Source organism: Dysidea avara, chromosome 3 (assembly GCF_963678975.1).
Source record: "Dysidea avara chromosome 3, odDysAvar1.4, whole genome shotgun sequence".
NCBI classification, from domain to species: Eukaryota; Metazoa; Porifera; class Demospongiae; order Dictyoceratida; family Dysideidae; genus Dysidea; species Dysidea avara.
The window spans coordinates 13,092,686-13,116,537 of NC_089274.1; the positions used below are offsets into that span (position 1 = coordinate 13,092,686).

Genomic DNA, 23,852 nt, shown 5'->3' on the forward strand with positions numbered 1-23,852 from the left:
TTATTACGTACCCAGTCCAGCTTGCCGGTTGCTGAGGCTCCCATTACTGTACATGTCACATAAGAATTTTTGAATGCTAGTTTGGTTTTTTGGTGTAAATCACAAATTTCAAAAAAATAATAGATGTTCTGTAATGTGTATACATGGTGCCCAGTCCAGCTTGTGCTGTCCAGTCGTCCCATTACTGTGTATGTCACAGCCACATGTAGGATTTTTATTTAATTAAGGCAAGTTTGGTTTTTTGGTGTGTCGCAGATTGAAAAAAAGGTAGATAGGAGACTAAACCTTTTTCACTAGCTTTTAGAGTCTAATGTGGTGGATGGGAGTGTAGTGCGATTAGGGTTTCTAACGGTTTCTAAGAATAAAAAGCAGTGAAAATATAAAAAGGCAATGTACCGAGATATACGCTTCACCTGGTAGCTTGGTTGGGGCAGCAGTATATCACCTGGAAAATTCGCTGAACTTCTTCAGCTCTTGTTCCTCGCTGCAAGTTTCATGCTACGCATTAAAAAGGATAAACTGTGCGCACTATTTAGGGAATAAAAATACATCATGGGTAAGAGACACCAACAAAACCCGGGAGTGGACTTCGCAAAGAAGAAACGTAAAGTTGGTAAAGCGAAACCTACACCAGACAACGCTACTAAAACATCATTTGTGTCACGTGGTATCGTTGTTCCTGCTCAACTCAGTAACAAGGATGGAGGTGTCCCAACAACTAAGAGAAAATTGTCTTTTACAGTAAGAAAATTGTTATTGCATGTAGTGTGCTAAATAATAAATTAATTAACTCGAATAAATATCAAGGGCTGCCAACCTCCAAGTTTCAAAAGCCTTGAGATATTAAGTATGTAGTTAATTTTGTACTGTAAGTTAAGTAATGTAAGTCTTGCCAGGGCTCCAGCACTGATCATTCTGGCTATCCGTACGGTAACCCTGAGTCTTGCGTGGCCAGACCACTTTTTTCTCTCTCATTGGGTAGGGAAAAGGGTCTGGAACAGTTCGAATCCCACAATCGTCTTGACACGTCATGAGGCTACGTCACAAGTATGCAACCCATGCACTTAAACTCCGTTGTAACAAGAATGCCACAGCACAACAATAAACAAAGACTTAACTTACCTAAACAACTAACAATCGATTCAATCTATTATCGCCTCAAAGGCAGCTTTAGATGCTATAAATACGTGCTTGTAATTGATTGATGCAAGCGGCTACTATTTGAAAACGCATCATGTTTCTTTGGTTAACACCCCCCAATTATCCGGGGAGTGCCAAGACGAGTGTGGGATTCAAACTGTTCCAGACCCTTTTTCTCCCTACCCAATGACAAAAAGCAATCTGGCCACGTGAGACTAAATCTAGGCCCCTGTTTGTACACTATATATTGTCTTAATAATCAATAAGACGTTTGTCACTCAATCCATCTTGCTAAAAGGTATAAATAGAGATAGCAATCTTTATCAAATGGTAGTGATTGTGTTGGTTATAGGTGGCCTATAATGTTTCTCCAAGTGTCAGTGTGCATACTCTTACTTTATTTGATGGTTCAGCTTCATTTCAAGACTTTATGAGGTACATATATCCAGAGGTGTAGCTAAGGTGGGGACTGGTAGGGCACAGGCCCAACCAATCAACTTCAGTGCCCTACCAACTCAGTTTGTAAAAACTATATAGTCAAGCGAGATCGAAATACCCTAATAGAGCAGTCACCCTAATACAACAGTCAAGCATGTAATTATTAGTATGATAGTAAATGATTAACTGCTAAAATTCAACTTTAGAGGGTCTAACTTCAAAAAATTTCCTGGGGCATGCCCCCAGATCCCTTAGCATTAGCATGCAAAGCATGCTGTGTCAGCTTTGCACATCATGATTGCTGTAGGTGCCCAACTAATCCTTCAGGGCTAGCTACGCCACTGCCTATATCAAAAGCAGTACAGTGTTGGTAGCAATCAAGGGGTCCTGAAATCTCATACAGCCTTTTGTTGAAATCTCAAATCTTAGCTGATTTTGAAATTTGAAATCTTGAAAAATTATTGCAAATTCATGTATATACTTCATACATTTAGCATTATGTGTGCCACGGGTCTGGAACTCTCATATGGCTTCTAGAGATTTTGAAATCTGATATCTTTGCTTGCAAAAGTTTCCATACATTTTCGGATACTAAGTGAAATTTTTTTTGCTTTGAAATCTTGCCATAAAATCTTTAGAAAAGGTGAAGATTTGAAATCTTGTACAGGGTTTTTACGAGTTGCAGACCCCTGAAATGCCTGCTAGCACTCTGTTACCGTATAGCGGGTTATTTTCCCAAGGTGTAAATTTTCCCGAATTTCCCAAACGAACTCATGACGTGGGAAAATTTATTCTGCATGATTGCTTTCAATTAGCTAGCTAGCTAAGAACTGTGGGATTAAGATAATTTTGGTGCGATTGTCAGCTGGTGATTATGTCGAGATCATTTTTAGATTATTTCTCTAAGAAGCGGTGTGAAGCTCATTTGCTGGATCCCAGAGGGCCATTGAGCAGCAAATGCTTCCCTCTACAATTGCAGCTGCTAACACTGAAGTCATGCGTGTCATAAATGCAAGTGGCCATGGTTCTAGCAGGTTCAAGTCTACTGGCAAAAAGAGGGGCGTTTACAATAAGTATACAGGCAAATATATAGCGAGATATGCTATTGAAAATGGCAATTGTCGAACTGCTAGAAAATTCAGCACTACAGATAAAGTTATTGATGAGAGTTCTGTGCGAGGGTGGGTTACAACATACAAGAGGGAGGAAACGAAAGCTGGTGAAGAAGTTTCTGCAGTACCTTTGCTACCCGTAGCAAAACGTGGTCGACCATTACTTCTGGGGGATACACTTGACAGTGAGGTAAAATCTTTCATTAGAAGTGTTTGTGAAGGAGGTGGGCTAGTTACAACAGAGATAACAATGGCAGCTGCAAGAGCAATTGTTAGAAAGTACAACCCAGGATTAATAGCTGACGAGTCTACGGGTGAGGATGGCCCTATAAGAATAACATCAGATTGGGCATAATCATTATTGTGTCGTATGAAATTTGTTAAAAGAAGGGGTAGTACAACTACAAAATATCTGGTTGATGATTTGATGTTATCATAGGCCAATTCTTAGCTGATATTGTCATGGTTAAAGAGCTACAAGATGAACTGGGACCACACTGGAATTAACACTGTTCCTGGTTCTGCATGGACCATGGATCAAAAGGGTCAGCAACATGTCAAGCTTTTAACCTTGGATGACAAACGACAGATTACTGCTGTTGTTTGTGGATCACGTGCTACCTTTCCAACTAATATATCAGGGGAAGACATCGACCTGTTTACCTAAAGTCATGTTGCCCCAGGATTGGCATATCACCTGCACTGACAATCATTGGTCCAATGAACAGAAAACACTAGAATCGGTTTTGCTACCATATGTAAAAAAATACAAGGAGAGAGTTGGGTCTGCCAGAAAATTTTCCTGCAATGGTTCTGTTTGATGCCTTTAAGGGTCAAACTATGGATTCTACTTACCAATTATTAGAGCAGAACAATATTTCTGCTAACTGCACTAATAAATTGCAGCCAATGAACCTCAGTGTTAACAAGAGCCTTAAAGAGTTCCTGAAGAAGCGGTTTAGGGATTGGATACTCGCAGATGGTATTTAAGGATTTAGAAGAATCCCGGCGAGTACCTGTTGACCTGTGCCTTTCAGTAATGAAACCCTTGAATGTTACATGGCTTAAAGAAGCACACAAATATTTAAAGAATAATCCTGGTATCATTAAAAATGGTTTCAAAGCTTCTGGAATCACCGATGTGTTAAAGAAACTATCCGTTTAATTCACTATTGTACCTTGCACAGCTATGTATGTGTATCAAATTGTCTAACAGGTACAGCTGTACATACATATATACAACATTGACAACATTAAGTATTATAATTTTTTGACTTTCATGTGTAATAATTAAAACATTATCTTAATCATGTTAGTTCTATAGCTTAACAGTCAAGCTCCAGACAGTCACTTCTTCGAATGCTCATTAGGAAAAGTTGTCATTTTACCCTTTTCATTAGATGTGATCTCATCTGGTACTAACAATATTTTACCTTTGCTGGACCACATTTCTTAGCCAGCTGAACAGCATTGGCAATTGTAAATAGGCCACAATCATCACCTCCACATTGTGTTTGAACTTCACTCATCCGTACCTTGATTGACTCGTCTTTAAACAAAAATTTAATGGATTTTAGAATGTCCTCATCAACAGAATCATACAATGAATCGTATACATTCACGTGTCCCTTTTCTGAGAGCAAGGTCAGTCACTGGCAACAATCCAATGGTTACCACGGGAATGGATAATTTGTATTTTATTCCGTGAAGGTTGTCAAGAAGTTTGGAATAGGGTACACTGTAACCCCTCCAGGGAAAACTGGGATTTGATCATGGCTTGTGTATAGTTTATATGTTGATCATTTAACCTGCTACCACCATCAATTTCTTCCCTATCAAAATTTGGAAAGACTAGTTTCACCCATTGTACTTCACGTGAATTCTTACGCCTTATCTCTGAACTAGGGTATCCTTTCTTCATGCTAGTTTTCTAACCATAAAATGTAGACGTTGCCAAGCTTTACATTTAGACGTACCGCAAGATGTCGCATTGTCTGCCCAGTGTGATTACAGATTCTCCTTCAAAGTCTCCCTTGGATTTGGGTGATCTTAGTACTTCTTGTACTAACCCTAGAGGTCATATTGTGGTATTTGGCCACAGAGAAGACATACATTGCACTGAGCTTTGGGGTTGGTCTGAAGTACATATACTCCTTGTAATTGCGTTGGCATCATCTAAAGCTTTATCACCAGATTTGTTACTGGTATAGGTTTCTGGATTCTCAGCAGTATCTTCACTACCTAAAGCAGCTGCTTGTTTTATGCTGCTCATCTCTGGGTCTTCAATCTCAGTCTTGATTGGAGTAGCATGATATTCAGTAATTAAAGAATTGTCACCGTATTGGTCACTGCTGTATTGGCTGTAGGTTTCCGCACTTTCATGACCAGAGTAACATCTTCACTGATGACACCTTTTATTGTATCTGCAATCTCTTTCTCAGAATTTCCATCCACAATTTTGATTTTATCAATTAATTGTGTAGTGTTGAGTAAAACGACTAGACTTCTGATCTTTTCATTGTCAAACTCTTCTCCATAAAAAATAAGGTTGTATGGAACTCAATAACTGTAATCTTTGTAACCACGTAGCTAAATTCATTTTGTGATTACTTTTTTTTTCCTGAGCATATCAGCTGTGCTGTCTGCTCAGTAACAGCAATAATAATAATAAGGTGACAAGGCACTTCCACGCCACCTTTCGGTGAATCACGCACATATCTCCTATGCCCTGTAATCTTACACGTAATAGAGCACCAACTGTTTCCAAGAAAAGGGCACATTACAGAAATATACGCCGAGAAACGTGGCCTACAATGATGGATCCCTTGTATACAGCTACAGCAAATGGATCATGAATATTGTGTCGTTCTCATTACAAACAAGCAACTCGCCTATTACCAGCGTCCAGATGCTCTTGTACACATGGTGACCTTGAACAGCAGATTCTATACTGACGGCACCTCGGACAGCACTCATTCCGCATTGACAGTAACTCACGTGAGTTTTTACTGTGGTGTGGTGGTCGTGAATTTCTGAATCGGAAAATTTCTGCTCAAGCTAAATGTTCTTCAGTCGAGAAAATTTGCACCTCGGGAAAATAACCCGCTATACAGTAGCACTGCTAAAATAATACTTTTTTTTTTCCTTTCTGAAGAGGTTGATCAGGGACCTAGCAAACTAATTACTTTTATGTAAGGAGCAGAGTCTAGATCTGGGACATAGACGATAGTCTGCAGAAGCTGTAGGTGTGTTATTTTCTAGTATTATTTACATAGTCGTGTATATGGGGACTGCTCTGTTCTACCATAGATACAGTATACCAACAGGGATTGGAAACAGAAGTAACTCACGTGATATCTCTGTACAAACTCTCAATATGACGTAACAGACGTGAAATACCATCCGTGTCTCGAGCGCGAGTGACCGTCACCATAGATACCAGTGCAGCGCGAATTCGTTAGAAGCCACTTTTGTGCACGTTGTAGAAGAATTACAGCCTAAGCGTTGCGACAATTGGACTAATTACTGTTCTACTCGAGGGCGAAATTACCTGCGCGTGTTCTAGTACACGAGTGATTTGAAACAATCATTGACGCTCACTTCTGTGGTAAGCTTAATGTAACCCAGCAGTGCTTCTAGCAGTTGTGTTATTTTGCAAGCCTACCAGTAAGAGCAGTTAGAAAAGTGTTATGTTTTCTGGTGTTTACATCGTCAGTACCGTGTAAATAGCTTATTGAAATTACTATTCGTGTTACCATACTGGACATTTTAATAATTTTACAATTTACACTTGTGTTATTTTGGAGGACACATCAGTAACTTTGTGTACCATTATACCATGTCATTAGTTACTAGTACATTAGTAGAGTGTAACGTGAATATTAGATTGTTCTGAAACCAATCCTACAGGAAATGGGAGGTACAAAGATGGAATCCATACCTATACACAATATTGCTGAATAACCACTGTTAGCACTGAAGAATCTGAGAGTTGTTTACCATAAGGACAAAGAAGAACAGTGCACCGATGTGAGAAGCACAGCTCAAGACCATCAGAAACAAGTTGACATCATATTGCTTGATTTTGCTAAAGCTTTTGACACAGTTCCACACCAGCGATTACTTACAAAATTACAATACTATATGGCATTAGGAACAATACATATAACTGGATCAAAACATGGTTAACTGATCGGACACAATGTGTACTTCTTAATGGCAAATCCTCAACCCCAGTAACAGTTACATCAGGGGTACCACAAGGAACAGTACTTGGTCCTCTGATGTTCTTGTTGTATATTAATGACATTACCAGAAGTATTTTATCCCCACTACGGCTGTTTGCTGATGACTGCTTGTTTTATAGAGTAATTGATTCCCCGAATGATGCTTCCATCCTTCAGCAAGATCTTGACAGACTATCAGAATGGGTACACATATGGCAACTTAGGTTTAATGTATCCAAATGTTTTGTAATAAGATGCATCAGATCTCAGTCACCTATCATTCACAACTATGATCTGAACAACCATACCTTAACAATTACTGATAGACATACATACCTCAGAGTACTCTTGGACAAACATTTATCTTGGTCACCTCATGTACCCAAAATATCAGGAAAAGCATCCAGAACATTAAACTTTCTTAAGAGAAACCTAAGCAATTGTTCTACACAAGTGAAAGCAGCAGCATATTTAGCAGTGGTAAGACCACAACTGGAATATGCTTTGGTAGTATGGGACCCTATTTATAACAGTGATGTACATAAACTTGAAAATATTCAAAGAAGAGCAGCAAGGTGGGTATTTAAAGATTACAGTAGATCCAGTTCAGTTACTTCCATACTCCAACATCTCTCCTGGCCTGAACTTAAAACTCGACGCAAGATATCCAGACTGCAGACATTTTACAAAGTACTTCATAATCAAATTCCCTTATCTATTCCGTCCAATTATCTCCCAATGACCAGAGAAACCAGGCAATATCACCAGTACTATTTCATACTCCCTACAACATCTACTACAGCTTACCAAAAAGTTTTTTCTCCAGAACAGCTCAAGACTGGAACTCGTTGCCACAACTCCTAATTGATTTAAATGACTCTGACTCTTTCTCAGTTAACGTTTCTAATTATTGTAGTAATGTACATGTGTGATTTTTTTTTTCCTGAGCGCATCAGCAGTGCTGGCTGCTCAGTAATAATAAATAAATAAATAAAATAAATAGATTCACTACCAATATCTTCTGGTAAATGATACTTCCGTGTTAATGTATTGACGACATGGCTTCAAGTTCACTATCTGAACACTTGGATTGTTCTGCACATACATATACTGGAATATAATTGTTGCTGAATGTGACTTGGTAACTGGTTATATTTGTTTGTTTGCTTTTCTTCCTTTACGTTTTGTTATCTTGTGTAGTGTTGCAAAATTAATGTTAGCTATTCAGTATTTGTTGTACTATTATAGCAATGAGCATGCCATTATCAGTTGGTCACTATAGCTTTAAATTGTGTTATATATAGCTGGTACCAGCTCTGTTGAATGTGTTGTGTAGACAAGCTGGCATGAAGGGTGCATGTGGGTTGTATGAAACCGGAGTCGTTATTATTTTATTATTATTAAAGCTTTACAGTGGCCAATTGAAGGTCTGACAGCAACATGTGCTGCAGCCTTTGGATTAACCGTGCTACCAGCTGACTGTATGGGATTTCTAAACCCTTGCAAAAACGCTTCCAAATATCAGGCAACGTGTGGAGTCTTTTACGGTGGAATTCACACCAGAGTTTCTCTTTCTTTGTGGAGGTGGACTTGTAGTACTCCCTCAAAATTTCGAATATTTCCTTAAGTGACATCACTAGCTCTTCGCTGAATTCGTCAAAAGCGTCTCCGTTCGTATATGGTGCAAAATTGCTTCAACAAACTTTCTACCACTCTCCATCCGGGAAGATCACAAAACTCACCTATAAAGCTACGGACAATTCCACTCGCCATTACTACTGAGTTACGGATGAAAGTTTACGTCATGCAAGACACGGATATGTTTGTGCGCGAGTCTCCGTTTCCAATCCCTGTTGGTATACTGTATCTATGGTTCTACTAGAGTATCTCAATCTTGTTTGAGATTGTGGGACCCGACCATGAGACCTAGAGTGTTCATTAAATCTGTGAGACTCATGGTACAACCTTGAGAGTTAACAAGTCACTTCCATATATTTGGTGGCAGCACTTAATCCTGTCATCAAGATGCAATCAAGGGACTATTTTCATCTGAACAAGTGATCAAGCACTGCTAAGATGAGGAACAAAGTTCAACAAACTGAACTTCCAAGTCCATATGTAGGGCTTGTGACATGTAACTAAAATATAAGGGGCCTTCATATTCTGTCAATCAAACTTTTTGATCCCAGTTGCAAGCACTTCCACAAACATTTTGATAATGACTGCCCCTAGTACGCCATGTTCTGTTGACAAGACTACAAATGTATTACTTCACTATTAACCAGCTCTTGACTCAACATGGAGTATGATGCCTATGGTAGAAATCATGTACGCCCTTAATTAATCAAAATCTATAGCCTTTGCATTACATTTTAGAACAGAAATGACTCTCTGGATCATTTGTGTAGGTGCCACACCCTCACCGCCCAGCTGTCCTTAGCTATATAAAACTATGAGAAATGTAGTGCTATAATTATCTTGATTACCATAGCCCTATATAACAATAATTGTAGCACATCAAACAGGTATGGTGTGTCTGAAACTCAGGTGGCCAACTCATCATTGTAGTTACTATGACTATATTATTGTTGTTGTTTGTAGGAGCTTCTGTCACAGCTCAGTCACCACAATGCTAATTTCCGTCATGATGCTCTGAGCGGATTGAGAGAACTCTTTACATCACATCCTGACACTCTGGCTACAAATTTATCTACAGTGTTGGAGAAAATTTCACCAATTTTTACTGACTTAAATTCTTCAGTGCGGCAAGCACTGTCATTGCTGTTTAAGTACATCATTGAAAATGTTCCAAAAGATAATCTGTCCTCATTTTTCCCTCGTGTTGTTACTTGCATTATGTGTGCAATGACCCACATTGACAATAGCATCCAACTAGACTCTTTGAAGTTTTTACACCCTCTCTTGATCAACTGTTCTGATCTGCTGATAATACATGCTCCCAAACTTCAAAACTATTGCTTGTGTTTGTTGTCGTCACAAGCCAGTGTGGTTGATATCACCAAGGATAGCAGCTCTACCTTTAAGTTTGAAACTGGTGGCACTGGTAAGCTAGTTTCTATGAAGACACGTATGGAAATTTTTGTCCAACTTTCTTTGCTTCTAAAGGCGTCAATAGATCATTTTGAAGCACAGAAAGATACAGATACTTTGTTTCAACAATCTGCACCATTGTTTAATGTGGTAAACAAGAAGGGGACTATTCCAGAATTTTTCTCAGATGGTTGTTTGAAATTCTTTGATTTGAGTGGGCCCATCCCACATGTTAAACTTTTCAAAAATTGGGGAATATCTCCACCAGATGATGCTTACTTGAAAGACAGTGTGTCAAAGAATGCTGACAATCAGCAATACTTGTTTAGTTCTTTTATAACAAAATTGTTACCGATACTTATAGAGTGTTGGATGGAGAGCAAGCCAATGAACACGCTAACTGGAATTTACAACTCAGCAGAGTTATCTGTGAGAATGACTATCATTAAATTGCTACTGTATGTTGTCCGTCTGTCTTACATTCTAACTGGGGAGAACGGAATTTCTCAGTTCAGGGATTTGTACTCCAGCCAAATTCAAAGGTGTTTCTTAACCTACTTTCCTTTTAATAACTCGTCAAAATCAAACAGCTTGTTTTTAATGAATTTATATTTGTGTGAAGCATCTATAATAATGTATGGTGGAGTTATTGGAATGTCAGATAGCATATTTACTCCACTGCTCAACTTTTTTGATCAAACTATTCCTATTGAGTCTCGTTTATTTGCAAACAACCCTGATGTGATCAGTGAGTGTGTTACTTGCTTTACTCGTTGTTTGAAATTCATGATTTCGCTTGATGCCAACAGTCCTGCTGTTGTTTCCCTTCTAAATGGAGGAATTGGTCTTTACGACAACTGCCATGCTCAATCACAAGCCAAGAAATGTCTGATCAAACTATTTTATGAGATGTTGACTATGAATGAGAAAATGGGAACCAAATCTGAAAGGTAACAACCACATTTTCGTACAATAGGACAGTTACATTCTTTGCTTTATAGCAATCCTATCAGTGCAACTGTAGTCCCATGGCTTGATAGTCTACCACAGTTAATTAAAAGTTTGGGGTGCACAAGTCCAGGAACTTCTTCATTGATTCTTGAAGTGTTGATTCATACTGCAGCCAGCAAGATGTTGCCAACATTGGATAAACAAACTGAAGAGTTATTTGGTCAGTTTTACAATACAATGTGCTTTACAATAGAGAAATTGCATGTGGCAAAATGGTATATCTGTGACTGGATTTGCAAATGAAGATATTGTGTACTTTTTTTTTTGTAGATGAGCCATTTCTTTTCTCCACTTGGCCAGAGGAACTACAGAGGAAAGCTGTTACATTGGTTTGGCACATGCCTCTACTGAAAAGTCATGCTCTTAAACTGGTTGTTAAACTTATTTTAAAGGATGTGCTTCATTCAGATGTTGCGGTGTATTTGATACAGATAGTACATGAAAGGTACAGTGAACAATATACCATTTACATGGTTTAGGGAGAATCCAATTATGGAAGATTGACAAAATTTGATGTATCAGCCAAAATAAAATTCCTCCGATGTCATCATAACCCCAATGTTCCATGACCAATGAGTGTAACCCCTTTTGCCAAATTTTACCAATATAGTTTCCGATATAGCAAAATTGCCAAATATGATTCTCGCAAATTAAACCACGTATACAGACAGTACTGTAGTCGTACTATTATCTGCATATCTATAAATTCAGTACTGTAGAAATTAGGGTTCCACCGACAATCAGATTGGTATTGAATTGGAACCAATATTGGGAATTTGGTATCGATTATTTAGGTATTCCGATACCAATTAATAGCCACTATTGCCAATCGTCATCATCATAAATGCTATGCTAGCAAAACTTGGGGGATAACAGGCTGGCAATAGTGTTGAACATTATTCTAGCATAAAAGGTGCAGGAATTGCATTGTTAAACATTGAGCAAATGCTACTTACTATGTTTGTATGAAAAAGATCAAAATACTCTAATAGAACAGTCACACTGCACAATATTCTAATAGAGCAGTCACGTATAAGTATCTTGAGAGGTGAGTAAATTGTATGGCAATTATCAGTATCAGTATCAGTATTGGTAAAATTTACTACTAGGTATCAATATCGGATTGGTAGGTATTTTTCTGTATCGTTGGAACCCTAGTATAAATAACCTGCGCACTTCAATAATTACTGTAAATGTCATTGTGTAGCTTGAAGTTGACCTACGGGTAGATACTGTATATATTCACACTCGTACTGTAGTTCTTTGTGTATGGCAGTATACATACAGTGTCGTGTTTGCTCTTAGACTACAGAGAGAATACAGGTCAGCCAGAAGTAACCTAAAGGATGATGAGTCCAATGATACTAGCGAGCGGGGTCCACTGTATGTTGTCTCACTCTATGTTTCTTTTATGTGGAGCATCATTGTTGGTTAGTACTGACTGTATGAGCAGCACAATTGCTGTGCATGTTTCTGTATAACAATGGATATGTTTCAGAGATGCATGGTATTGTGAAAAACGCCAGCATGTGACTATGTTGTTAACAGGACAAAAGAAAGCACAACTTCAAGTATATGTGTTCTGTACTTGTGTTGGCTTCTCTAAAAAATTGTGATACCAAATATTAATGTAATAGTAGGGACCACAAAGCTTTGGGCATGGCACATGAATAAATGTCACCAAAAAACCAGCCTCACTTATCCCTGATGACGATGAGGCAATATTGGTTAGGTAAAACTAAGCCCAAACAAGCCTTCAGATCAACCCGAAATGCTTTCAATAAGTTGCTATGGAATTTTTTTTTTAAACTTATTAAACAGAATTTTCTAGTGACTGACTGAGTTACTAACTGACTGATGCCTTCAGACAAGCATAACTCAATAATGGCTAAAGCTATGGGCTTGATTTTTTCAGTGATTGATGTCGCTTCAGCCAAATACGTGCCTTTTGGCATACCACAATATGTACAATACATTCTTCATGGACTTACCAGTGTCCTCCTTTTTGTACCATTACTTTGTGTCCCATTAATCTTTGCTGACAGCGAAAGGTGTCAATTTGACGCTGGTAGCATGTGATGGCTTCCTTTCATAACGGAGTATTTTTCATAGTGGCTACTTTGATTGCAGAGGTGCTTTTTTGATTTGTAATGCTGTGTAACAGATGACAATGAAGCAAAATGGATACTTCACTATTCAGACAATAATTGATAGCTGGGGTGCGCGGCACCGTTTCTTTGTTTTGATGCGATATGCATGGGTTCACCAGTCATAATAATTTTACCAAAAAATAAGTTAACAAACAAGTGCACAAAAATTTAGAATTTTCAACTAGAGTAGGGACTATAGTACATCGATAAAAAGTACTGAAACAAGCTGAAGTAGTGCACGATATATTAAATCACAGTAAAGCAATAAGAAGTGTTATATCCCTACTGTGCATTTCCATTATGGTGTCTTGAGCACAGTAGGAATATAACACTACTTATTGTTTTACTGTGATTTAATATCTACTGTGATTTAATATCATCCACTACTCCAGCTTGTTTCAGTACTTTTTATCGATGTGCTATGGTCCCTACTCTAGTTGAAAATTCAACAAAAAATTGTGTACTAGTTGTATTACCAAACAATAGGTTTTAAGATGGTTTAATCAGTCAGGAGACAGTAGTTTACCGTATTTAACCGGTTAATAGCCGCGGCTCGTATAATAGCCACTCCACAGCCTATCATTATTGTGATAAGAACCACCCTCGGATAAGAGCTGCAGCTTGTATTTGAAATACTGACGGAAGTATTGCCAAGACACGTTTGAAGCATAAACCGGTCAATGAAGTTGTTTTAAGCCAGGAAAATAGCATTTTGAGAGAACTTAAAATGAATGATAGCATTGAAGAATGATTAAACAAGGTCAGTCACTCATGAATCCGTATAAACTTTGCGGGCTGCTGCCACACAAGCCCATAGTAGCCGTCTTTGCATAGTACACCCTGTAGCCGCAGTGTTTTCCTTGCTGAAAGTTATAGCAGCCACGGCTATTAACTGGTAAAATACAGTAATCCTATGCTATATGATTGAGTTATGAATTGTGCCTTAGTTACTGTCATCAATATTTATTATGTACGTATTACTGGTGATACAGTGGAACCTTTCTTTAAAGACTCAACACTAAAACTTGATGAAGATTTGGTCTGTCAGTACATGTCTGAAAAAGGATTATCTATATTACAGCAGTAATTTGGGTCTGTTATAGAGAGAGATTCTGCTGTACTAAGACAGGTATTGGTTTACAGTGCATGTGCTTTTGACAGGTTTTGTGGCAGACACTCTTGACACTATAGGTTCCAGCAACACAACAGTATCCATTGTTGAGGTAAGGACTACTATACTTGTACAATATAACTGTCTGATTAGTTATTACCATACCTAGATGCCGTATAGTAAAAAACTTTGGTGAATTTGGCGAATAGATTACAATCGCCAAAGTAATTATTTTTAGCAATCACATGAGCAGATTAGCTAGTCTCGCGTGGCCAGACCCACTCTTTGCATGGCGTTTATCGATTGATAATTATAAGTGCCTAGCTGCAAAAGGCTAAGCATTTACATATAATTATCAATCGATAAGCGCCTAGGCGCTTATAATTATCAATCAATAAGCGCCACGCGAAGAGTGGGTCTGGTCATGTGAAACTACAGATTAGCCATGTTGAAAGGATGGGTATCAAAGTATTGTGGGTATTTCCAAGCATTCCCTTCGATTGCTCATTGTTCCACAAGAGTTTGTGAAAATCCAAAGATTGCTCTTGACATTACAAGAACCAGCAAACAATGCTTATACTTGTATGGTAGCTACTTACCACTTGAGTACAACACCGCTACGTGCAAGTGATACAAGTGATTTAAAGACTTGCTAATTAAGAGGTGTGGCAGCTGTTTCCATTGTGAGTTGTCATCCCTCAATGCGAAGGATAAAGACTCGCAATCAAAACAGCTGTCACGCCCCTTAATTGGCGAGTTGTTTAATCACTCGTACTCGCATGTACCGATGTTGCATTCGAGTGGTACAGTACGTAGTAGCTAAAAAAATTTCAGGTGAAGCCCCATTTGTCAAAGTTTTTTGTTCATCGATTTTGCAATAGTGGGTTTTCGCCTAACTTTTTTACCGCCAAACTTTTTTACTATACGGTATATTACTCAAGACAATTTATTGTACAGTATGGTAGTATTGTACAGTAGGGACGGTGAACATTTTACCTACCTGAAAATAAAAAACCACTTTTACATTTCCTTCATAATGACTTAGCAGTATTGGTTATTAGATAGTACAGTCAAGCCCAAATGTGCGCTCAGAGTAACCTGAAACATTTTCAACAAGTTTTTATAGAAATTATCATTTCAAGGACCAAGTATTTTTTCATTGTGGAGAAATGCATAACTGCATGTTACAAGTAAAATGCTAGCCTTCTGTGGGTCATTGTTTGACATAAATTAAAAGTTTATTTATGCAATCTACTGTACACAAAAGAGTACTTGCCATGTGAAGTGATGTTTGAATTCATTGCCGTTATTCCATGTATTAGGTGTCCATTTTGTAGTCACATGAGATCTTTTGTATACCAATATACGTACCTCTTTGCTTTCTGCAGTAGCTGCAATGCATGGAGGACTTACCTTTGTCCATTGTGTCCAGTTTCTTTCTCCATTATTCATTGGTTCATGGGTAATGAGTCCAGTCATGTTTGTTGTAGTTGGAGTCACCTGTTTAATGGATTGATTGCAAAGATGCTGTTCTTCACTTGTAATGTGTAATGCTGGATGACCAGCATAACGTAGCTGAAACAACCACGTTGCTTTTCAGTAATTGATAGGATGCGCAATTAATTTTATGATACAGTGGTATGTTTGGTGCCATTCTCTCCTTTGGTGCAGTACATACAACAATCGATGCACCTGCAACTATTTATAGAGTTGCTGTTCTTGATTGAGTGGGCGAGTGGCCCTAGACTAAGCAGTGGTTATGTACATAAGTGATACTAACTGGTGTATCATGCAAGGGATTAGCAATTCTAAGTTTCTACAGCCTCTACCACTACTCCTACACATGTTTCACCAGTTTTGTAGTATTTGGGCTAAAGCAATTATAGATTTTTGGTATTCGAGTACTCTCTAGAGTTAACGATTGAGTACTCGCTAACACTAGCTACTTGTAGTCATACCCATTTGACATGTTTTATACTGTAAGCAGTCTACAGCTTTTTCAAGTAACAATAGGGTCATTCCATGTCAAATCAACAAGGAATTTAGGGTCACCTCTCGGATTTTGACAAAACTTGGTGTGTTTGTAGTACCTATGGTGCTTATCACTCATGCAAATTTTTAGCTCCATACATTCCATAGTTTCTGATTTATGACCACAAATATTTTGAATATTTCATGAAAATTTGGTCCATCTCTAGTTACAAAATCAACTGCAACTTTGTACTGTGTACATTTAAACACACTTTTCAGTGATGGAAGACTGTTGATTGACCTTTCCAGTGATCCCTAAATTATGGGATATCTACTTAGTTATGGTTCAAAAGTACTTCATTGAAAACTTTAATCCTTTATATTTTGAAAAATGCTGCTTGAAATTTTTCGAATTCTTTTGTGAATAATGATTGGGTCATAGTCTATGTTTGATAAAATTTTTGTGGTGGGACCACAATGGGCTCAAGAGATATAATGAATTATGTTGTGGTATGCGGTGAAATTTGCAGTCTATTATTGCTGTATTGGAGTGTACACCTCCAATAACCACTTACAACAAGGCCATGCCAAGTTTGTCTTACAGAGTGAAGGTGTCTAGGTGCATTGCAACCTGTATTAATGACCACCTGTATTGAAAGACCATCTATAAGCTGTAGCTAATTTATACTTTAATTGGATATTAATGTATAGCACCAAAGCATCAACCCTTTCTAGCAAATCCAAAAATGGTCCTTATTAGACAGGTTGACTATAAATGAGATTATCATGCATCCATAAACACATTAATGTTGTACCATCTCTTCAGTTATACCTTATTTATTAAGTAAAATCTCGCTGTAGTGCACTCACATACATATCCCCACTCTACACTATTCAAGTTACGTACATGGCTGCATAGGTACAATAGACCTCCTCAAAAAGGATACCTGGGCACCTTAATAGCCTCATGATCTTACTTTATAATTGTACGTACATTTTGCGCCCAAGACAAGTCTGTGGTTTCTCAAAAATGAACACTTCATCAATGGTCCAGGGAATAGAATAGTTACACTATATACAGTAGATGCATTACTTGTACCAAGAGTTTTTATATTATTAACACTTGCTTGCACCTCAATGTGTGATTTATAGTACTGTAATTACTAAAATGGTTTTTCAAAGTATTTTGGGTTGACGCTTTGAAGATCAGTACAGGCAAAATGTTAAGTATGTGGTCAGCATGTCCTATGTGAGTATGTGCATGAGTTTATGACTTGATCTTCAAAGTGGTCATGAATGTAAAGTAATGTAGTAATTAATTTCACATATTGAGGTACAATTAATGCATGTATGGTAAAACCCCTCCATTGCTAGGAACATAATAAAGTGCTCATATTACAGAAGCCACAGAAGTATCTTGGTCTAAATGTATGTGCACCACTAGAGTGGGAGTACAGTGTATAAACAGGTGTCCTAGTTATCAAGATATCCAGGCATCCCTTCTGAGGAGTTCTGTTGTATGTATCTATGTAGCCACATACGCAACTTAAATATGGCTAAGTCCACTACAGTGGTATTCAACTTAATAAAGAAGGTATTTGTGAAGAGATAGTACATTTACATGATGTTCATGGACACATGGTGGTCAGATCTGTAATTTATAGTCAACCTGTCTAATACGGACAATTTTTGGATTTGCTAGAAAGGGTTGATGCTTTGGTGCTATACATTAATGAAGTATAACTTAACTGCAGCACATAGATGGCCTTTCAATACAGGTGGTCATTAATACAGATTGCAATGCACCTAGACACCTTCACTCTGTAAGACAAACTTGGCATGGCCTTGTTGCGAGTGGTTATTGGAGGTGTACACTCCAATACAGCAATAATAGACTGCAAATTCCACCGCATACCACAACATAATTCATTATATCTCTTGAGCCCATTGTGGTCCCACCACAAAAATTTTATCAAACATAGACTATGACCCAATCATTATTCACAAAAGAATTCGAAAAATTTCAAGCAGCATATTTCAAAATATAAGGGATTAAAGTTTTCAATGAAGTACTTTTGAACCATAATTAAGTAGATATCCCATAATTTAGGGATCACTGGAAAGGTCAATCAACAGTCTTCCATCACTGAAAAGTGTGTTTACAAATATTTACACAGTGCAAAGTTGCAATTAATTTTGTAACAAGAGATGGACCAAATTTTCACGAAATATTCAAAATATTTGTGGTCATAAATCAGAAACTATGGGATGTATGGAGCTAAAAATTTGCATGAGTGATAAGCACCACAAGTACTACAAACACACCAAGTTTCGTAAAAATCCGAGAGGTGACCCTAAATTCCTTGTTGATTTGACACGGAATGACCCAATACACACACTGTATTAAGTACTGAGGTTAGCACTCCTGAATTATGCCAAACTCTATAGCCTTCATTGTGTTACTACCTGATGGCAAGTGCATCATGTGAGCTGGGTCATGTGATCTTAACGAGTACTCAAGTATTTGCAGTATTTGTTTCAGCCCTAATTATTAGCATGTGTGATCTTTGTAATCTATAAGGAAGAGCAGTATCAGCAGTTGTAGTTCAATAATTGTATCTCTAGCTTTACAAGAGCCAGATATTCTGTTTCAAACCTAGTCTGTGAGTCCAATCTGCACTATGTTAAACCAGAGTTGGGGTAGTTACTTCAGAAAAGTAACTAATTACTTGTTAATTTTATCCCATGTAACTTACTTATTAAAAGGTAACTAAGTACTGTAGTTACTATAGTTACTTTCATAATATGAATTATGCTTGTTTGCTACCTTTTGTAACATAATTTCACGATTATTTTGCTGAAGTATGCGTCAGCAAAAACACGTAGTACATACAGTATGTACACTGAACTTAACAATTCTGTGGCCATTTTAGCTCCGTTTCAGTTGTTGCTATGTCTGTTACTCAAGCTGAGTCATGAAGAACAGCAGTGTTGGGCAAGTTACTTTTTAAAAGTAACTAGTTACATATTACATATTACTTGCAGCTGAACTATTTAGTTACAGTTACATATTACCCATAAAATAAAGTAACTGTAATAATATTACATATTATATTACTTTGTGTCCATAGCCTTAAGCTGTCACGTGTGAAACTACCACCTCATCACGTGACACGATTGCGTTGTTGGACAATGTGCAAGTCTTGATATAAGTAAGTAGCTGGTGAATAAGCTTCATTTAGTAGGCTTCATTACTTAGTTGTGGCTAGACGTTACTCAGTGGGTTACTAACGAGATTAGTAACTTCGTTACTTGTAGTAATAACATTACGTAATATTAGATTCGTTACAGTAACTATATTACTTAGGTAACGCGTTACATTTGCAAGTAAAGTAACTTGAGTTATATTACCTGTTTTTATAGCGTATTTCGTTATATTACTTTGTTACCACAAAAATAATAATATTACATAACGCGTTACATAAGTAGCGCGTTACTCCCAACACTGAAGAACAGTACACAGAATGTATCTACTTAATGTGGCTATGGCATATATGACACAAAAATTGAAGTGTTCTTGCTTTAAAAACATAATTACCTATAGTTACTATTGTAACTTTTAGTTACTTTCAGACAGTTACTACTAGTTACAAAGCATGTAACTAGTTATATTACTAGTTACTGTAAAAGTAACCACTTAACGTAATTTAGTTACAAAGTAACTGGTTACCAACCAACTCTAGTTAAAACTGATGTGTTATATGTAAACTATAGAGTTGTCTGTCTCTTTACACAGGATACTCCCACTGGTGGCTATGAGAATATTGTTCAGGTATGTAAACTGCATGTATGCAATAGATACACATCTTACAGTAGTTACAATACACGTACTACAGTACATGAACGTACAGTGGGTATGTAAATATACGTAGTTTTGGACCAGAGAGTGATATATCTGGTGATAGCATTACAGAAATGTATTTTATTGTGATTATTATTATTCTATTTAGTGTGCATCCAAGTGTATGCTCACATCGGATTATTCTGATCAAGTGTGGGACTTGATGTCCAGCAAGATGAAACAATTTGTGGTATGCATGCAGTCTTTCTATACTGTGTGCAGCTGAAACTCTGCTGTTACAGGCATATAAGTGTATTCCTATGAGTGGAGCAATGAGAGTAATGCAATTTGTCATGTGGTAAGGAGCATTATTTATATATTACTGTACGTTCTGCTACTGTAAAAACTTATACAGTAAGTTGCCTAAAACTGGAAATTGTCTGGAATTGATATGACAGTATTGCTACTGTCCTTTGTGATGTTTGAGACATGCAAGCTTCTATACACTGACTAGTACTAGCACTGACTGAGTTATTAGTTCTTCACTTAAAGCCCTGTCCATCACACAAGTGAACACCACATGAAACTTGCAAAAACCATCTTTTAAGGCTCATCCAGAGAGTGATAACTCCTTGCTGGCAGTTGTTGTACTGCTGCTGTGAAGAGTTTCAATGCCTTCACTGTTATTACAGATATACATAGAGTGTGACAATATTTAGGTACTAAGCCTTTGTTCATATCCATATGTTTAGACAGTCCAATGATCATCAAGTCTTGTTTTAAAGTATGCCAGTTGTTGCTGAAATGAATGAAGCACTATTGTGCAAAACCCTCGGGGAAATTAAATAGACATCTGGATGTACTATCTCCAGATCCATAGTGCCAGGTGACAACACGTGCATGAATCAACTTTGCTGCTTTGTCCCGATTTCTGTATAGCAGGGCCATGATTATCACCTCGATTAGCACACAAACCAGGAGTATAAAAATACAATTTGTATCTAGTGAACAACTTGCAGTAGCTTTGGCTCCAACTTGCACAAACAAGCAGCAGCGAATATAGTCTGGCGCCGCCCGCCCCTTCACAAAAAGTAAGGGTCTGGTGAAATATAGATACTAAATCATTTCTACTGCCCAGATTCAGCAGTAGCCAATTAATGTGTGTCAATGACATTCACGCACAAATCACCTTGGCAACACAATGCTTTTGTTCGAATTGAAGGGCAATCATCTGACATAACAACCAGTTATATATACCATCTAATTGAATTCCTTTTGAAATGATATGGTATCTGCACCAGACCCTTACTTTTTGCGAAGGGGTGGGTGGTGCCAGACTACAGCGAATAGTGCAGTAACTTAGTCTTTGTGTTGACAACACCTCGGACAACACATGGACTGTTAGCCTTTTATAGTGCACTCTAATTTTACCATATAGGGTTACCGACCATGTGAAAAGAGCCAAGGAGCTTCTAGTCTAGGGACCTGGCCTGAAATGTTCTGATGTTGTAGATCGATGGTAAAATCTGGACTTATGGAAACCTTGAAATCTCACTTGAAAGATTCAAAATCTCCTCGTCCCTGGTTTTGTTGATTCCTCGTCTGTATCAGTGGAGTATTGCTAGTTGTACAGTAATACACTGTTATGGTTGAAAGAATTTATTGCTATCGCTTTTGTAGATCGAGAGTTCATCAAGAAGTGAGGAAGGCCAAGACAAACAGCAAATATCGCCATAACTTTTACTTGCATGGCAACAACAAATTTGCACAGCCGCACAAGACAACTACAGTAACCCTCGGGGAAATAATGGGTTCATTTTGCCATTGTTGCAGGGGGCTAGTTGTGGCCAAAAAGCTAGTTGTAAATGACTTTTGGCTAGTTGTAAAAGTCAGCAAGCTGCACCACAGAAAAGAATAAAGTCAAAAATTACATACATGTGCTGTGCATGTTTACAGGGATTTGACAAAAGTACCTCTAGACCCAGTCTTGAGATTGCCATTTTCAAAAATTTTCCGTTTATGGTCCACTAATTAAAAAATTGCAACTTATAGTTATGGTCATTTTCACAGTTCACTATTGATATAAAAAATTGCCTTATAATCTTATAAAACAATAAGGAATTGACTTGTACGTCACTGTAAGTTTGTTTGCTATTTCCTAGTTCCACATCTCAGTCACTTATATCTCAAATTGCTTCCAGATTCAATCTCACCACAATTATGTTTCAACTAGGTAAATATGCTCCCACACTCCCCTGAAATTCCTTCAGTTATTCCCTTCAGTGACATTTTGCTACACAACAATCGTGACAATATAGAACACAAAATACAAAATATGTAATTCAAACACAAAGAAAATTTTGTTTATATGTACTACCCCCCCCCCCCCCCCCAGTCTCAGGTTTGGGCTAGTTGTAAAAAATAGTTTTTTTAGCTACTGCATTGTTGTCTATTATACATTGTGTTTCCATGTATCATGTAAACACTGCATTGTTTATTTAATACCACAAATATACATCTGGTAGGTGCTGCCATTTGTTTTTCTCCTGCTTGTATACCATAAGCATTTGTTGTAGCCTCTGTATGCAATATTGTCATTGCCCATTTAGGCAGCACAGTACAGTAGTATGTAGTTTTGTTTGTTTATATAGTACTAATAAGGCACTACCACTGTCCGAGTCTAATACTTGTCTTCATGTGATCAGTACACTGGTGTTACGAGTGTTATTGTATACAAGTACTGCTGAGTCATCACTACCTTACAAACTAGCACTAGAAGTACTTCTTGATGTCAATCAACTTCTATTTACCATACTACAAGACATTACAACATCACTCAACAGTAAGTAGTAAGTGTAGATGTTTATGGTATACGTTTGTGTTCCCTAGATGGAGAGGGTGAAGAACTACATGTTGTATTGATTAAATTATTACAAGAACCTAAACTAGCCCACAGCTTTCACAAACACAGAGGAATGCTTTCATGTATTGTAAGCATGTGTAATACACCCAAGGTGAGTAGCTGACCATGTCTCCTATAGTAGTAGTATTGTGTTTTCTTGCCAAAAGTTTTGAGACCAGAAACCAGCCTCACTTTTCCTTCATTTTCCTGTAATAGAATCAAGCCCGTAACATTAGCAAGTATCTATTTGTCTGAAGGCACTAGTTTAATCAGTAAAAAATTCTGTTAAATAATTTTTAAAAAGTTTTGTAGTCACAATACTTCCAAGTCATTGTGAAGACAGGTTTTTGGTTTCTTTTCTTTTTCCTGCTATACAGTATGGTTCTAAGAAACAGTAAGGAACACTTAGAACAAAGTATATTTTCTCTACACTGGCTGCTCAATTAGAATGTCAAGTGTGGGTTCTATTAGAGTATTTTGTACGTGAATAACCTTTGATTTGTACTTCCTGGACACCTTTGTACTTGATCTTATGTGTGTTGATTAGATGTTCTATTTGGATATAACCCCCACTTTGTATGAGTTAGTGTAGGTAATGTAACTTTTGTATCTGCAGGTGGCACAGTGGCAATCTGATTTCCACGCAGAAGTTGCAAGGTTTTACCAACAGTAACAGTCATACACACATACATACATACATAACTACAGACTACATCAATAATGTGTTTATACTTTTACAGTGTTTGTGTGGCAAATTACAGTGTAATTTCATGCTATGTCAAGTAAACAATAGTCTCTGTATATGTATTTTTAAGTTGCATTTAGGTGGTTTGTGATATTTCTTTTATTACTGGATAGTTTTCTACCAACATCATCCTGTCATGGACTTAAGATAGACT

The 23,852-nt window shown here is 37.5% G+C and overlaps 1 protein-coding gene across 1 annotated transcript; it reads left to right on the plus strand.

Moving 5' to 3' along the window:
• The first annotated feature begins 496 nt into the window (after positions 1-496).
• Positions 497-23,729, plus strand: LOC136249454 (testis-expressed protein 10 homolog). Its single transcript, XM_066041463.1, has 12 exons — positions 497-741; positions 9,518-10,917; positions 10,969-11,138; positions 11,249-11,423; positions 12,284-12,408; positions 14,290-14,351; positions 20,007-20,042; positions 20,221-20,301; positions 20,354-20,409; positions 22,703-22,893; positions 22,941-23,065; positions 23,570-23,729. The coding sequence occupies exons 1-12, from the start codon at positions 553-555 to the stop codon at positions 23,624-23,626; spliced, it is 2,667 nt and encodes an 888-aa protein (XP_065897535.1). The 5' UTR covers positions 497-552; the 3' UTR covers positions 23,627-23,729.
• Positions 23,730-23,852: the final 123 nt, after the last annotated feature.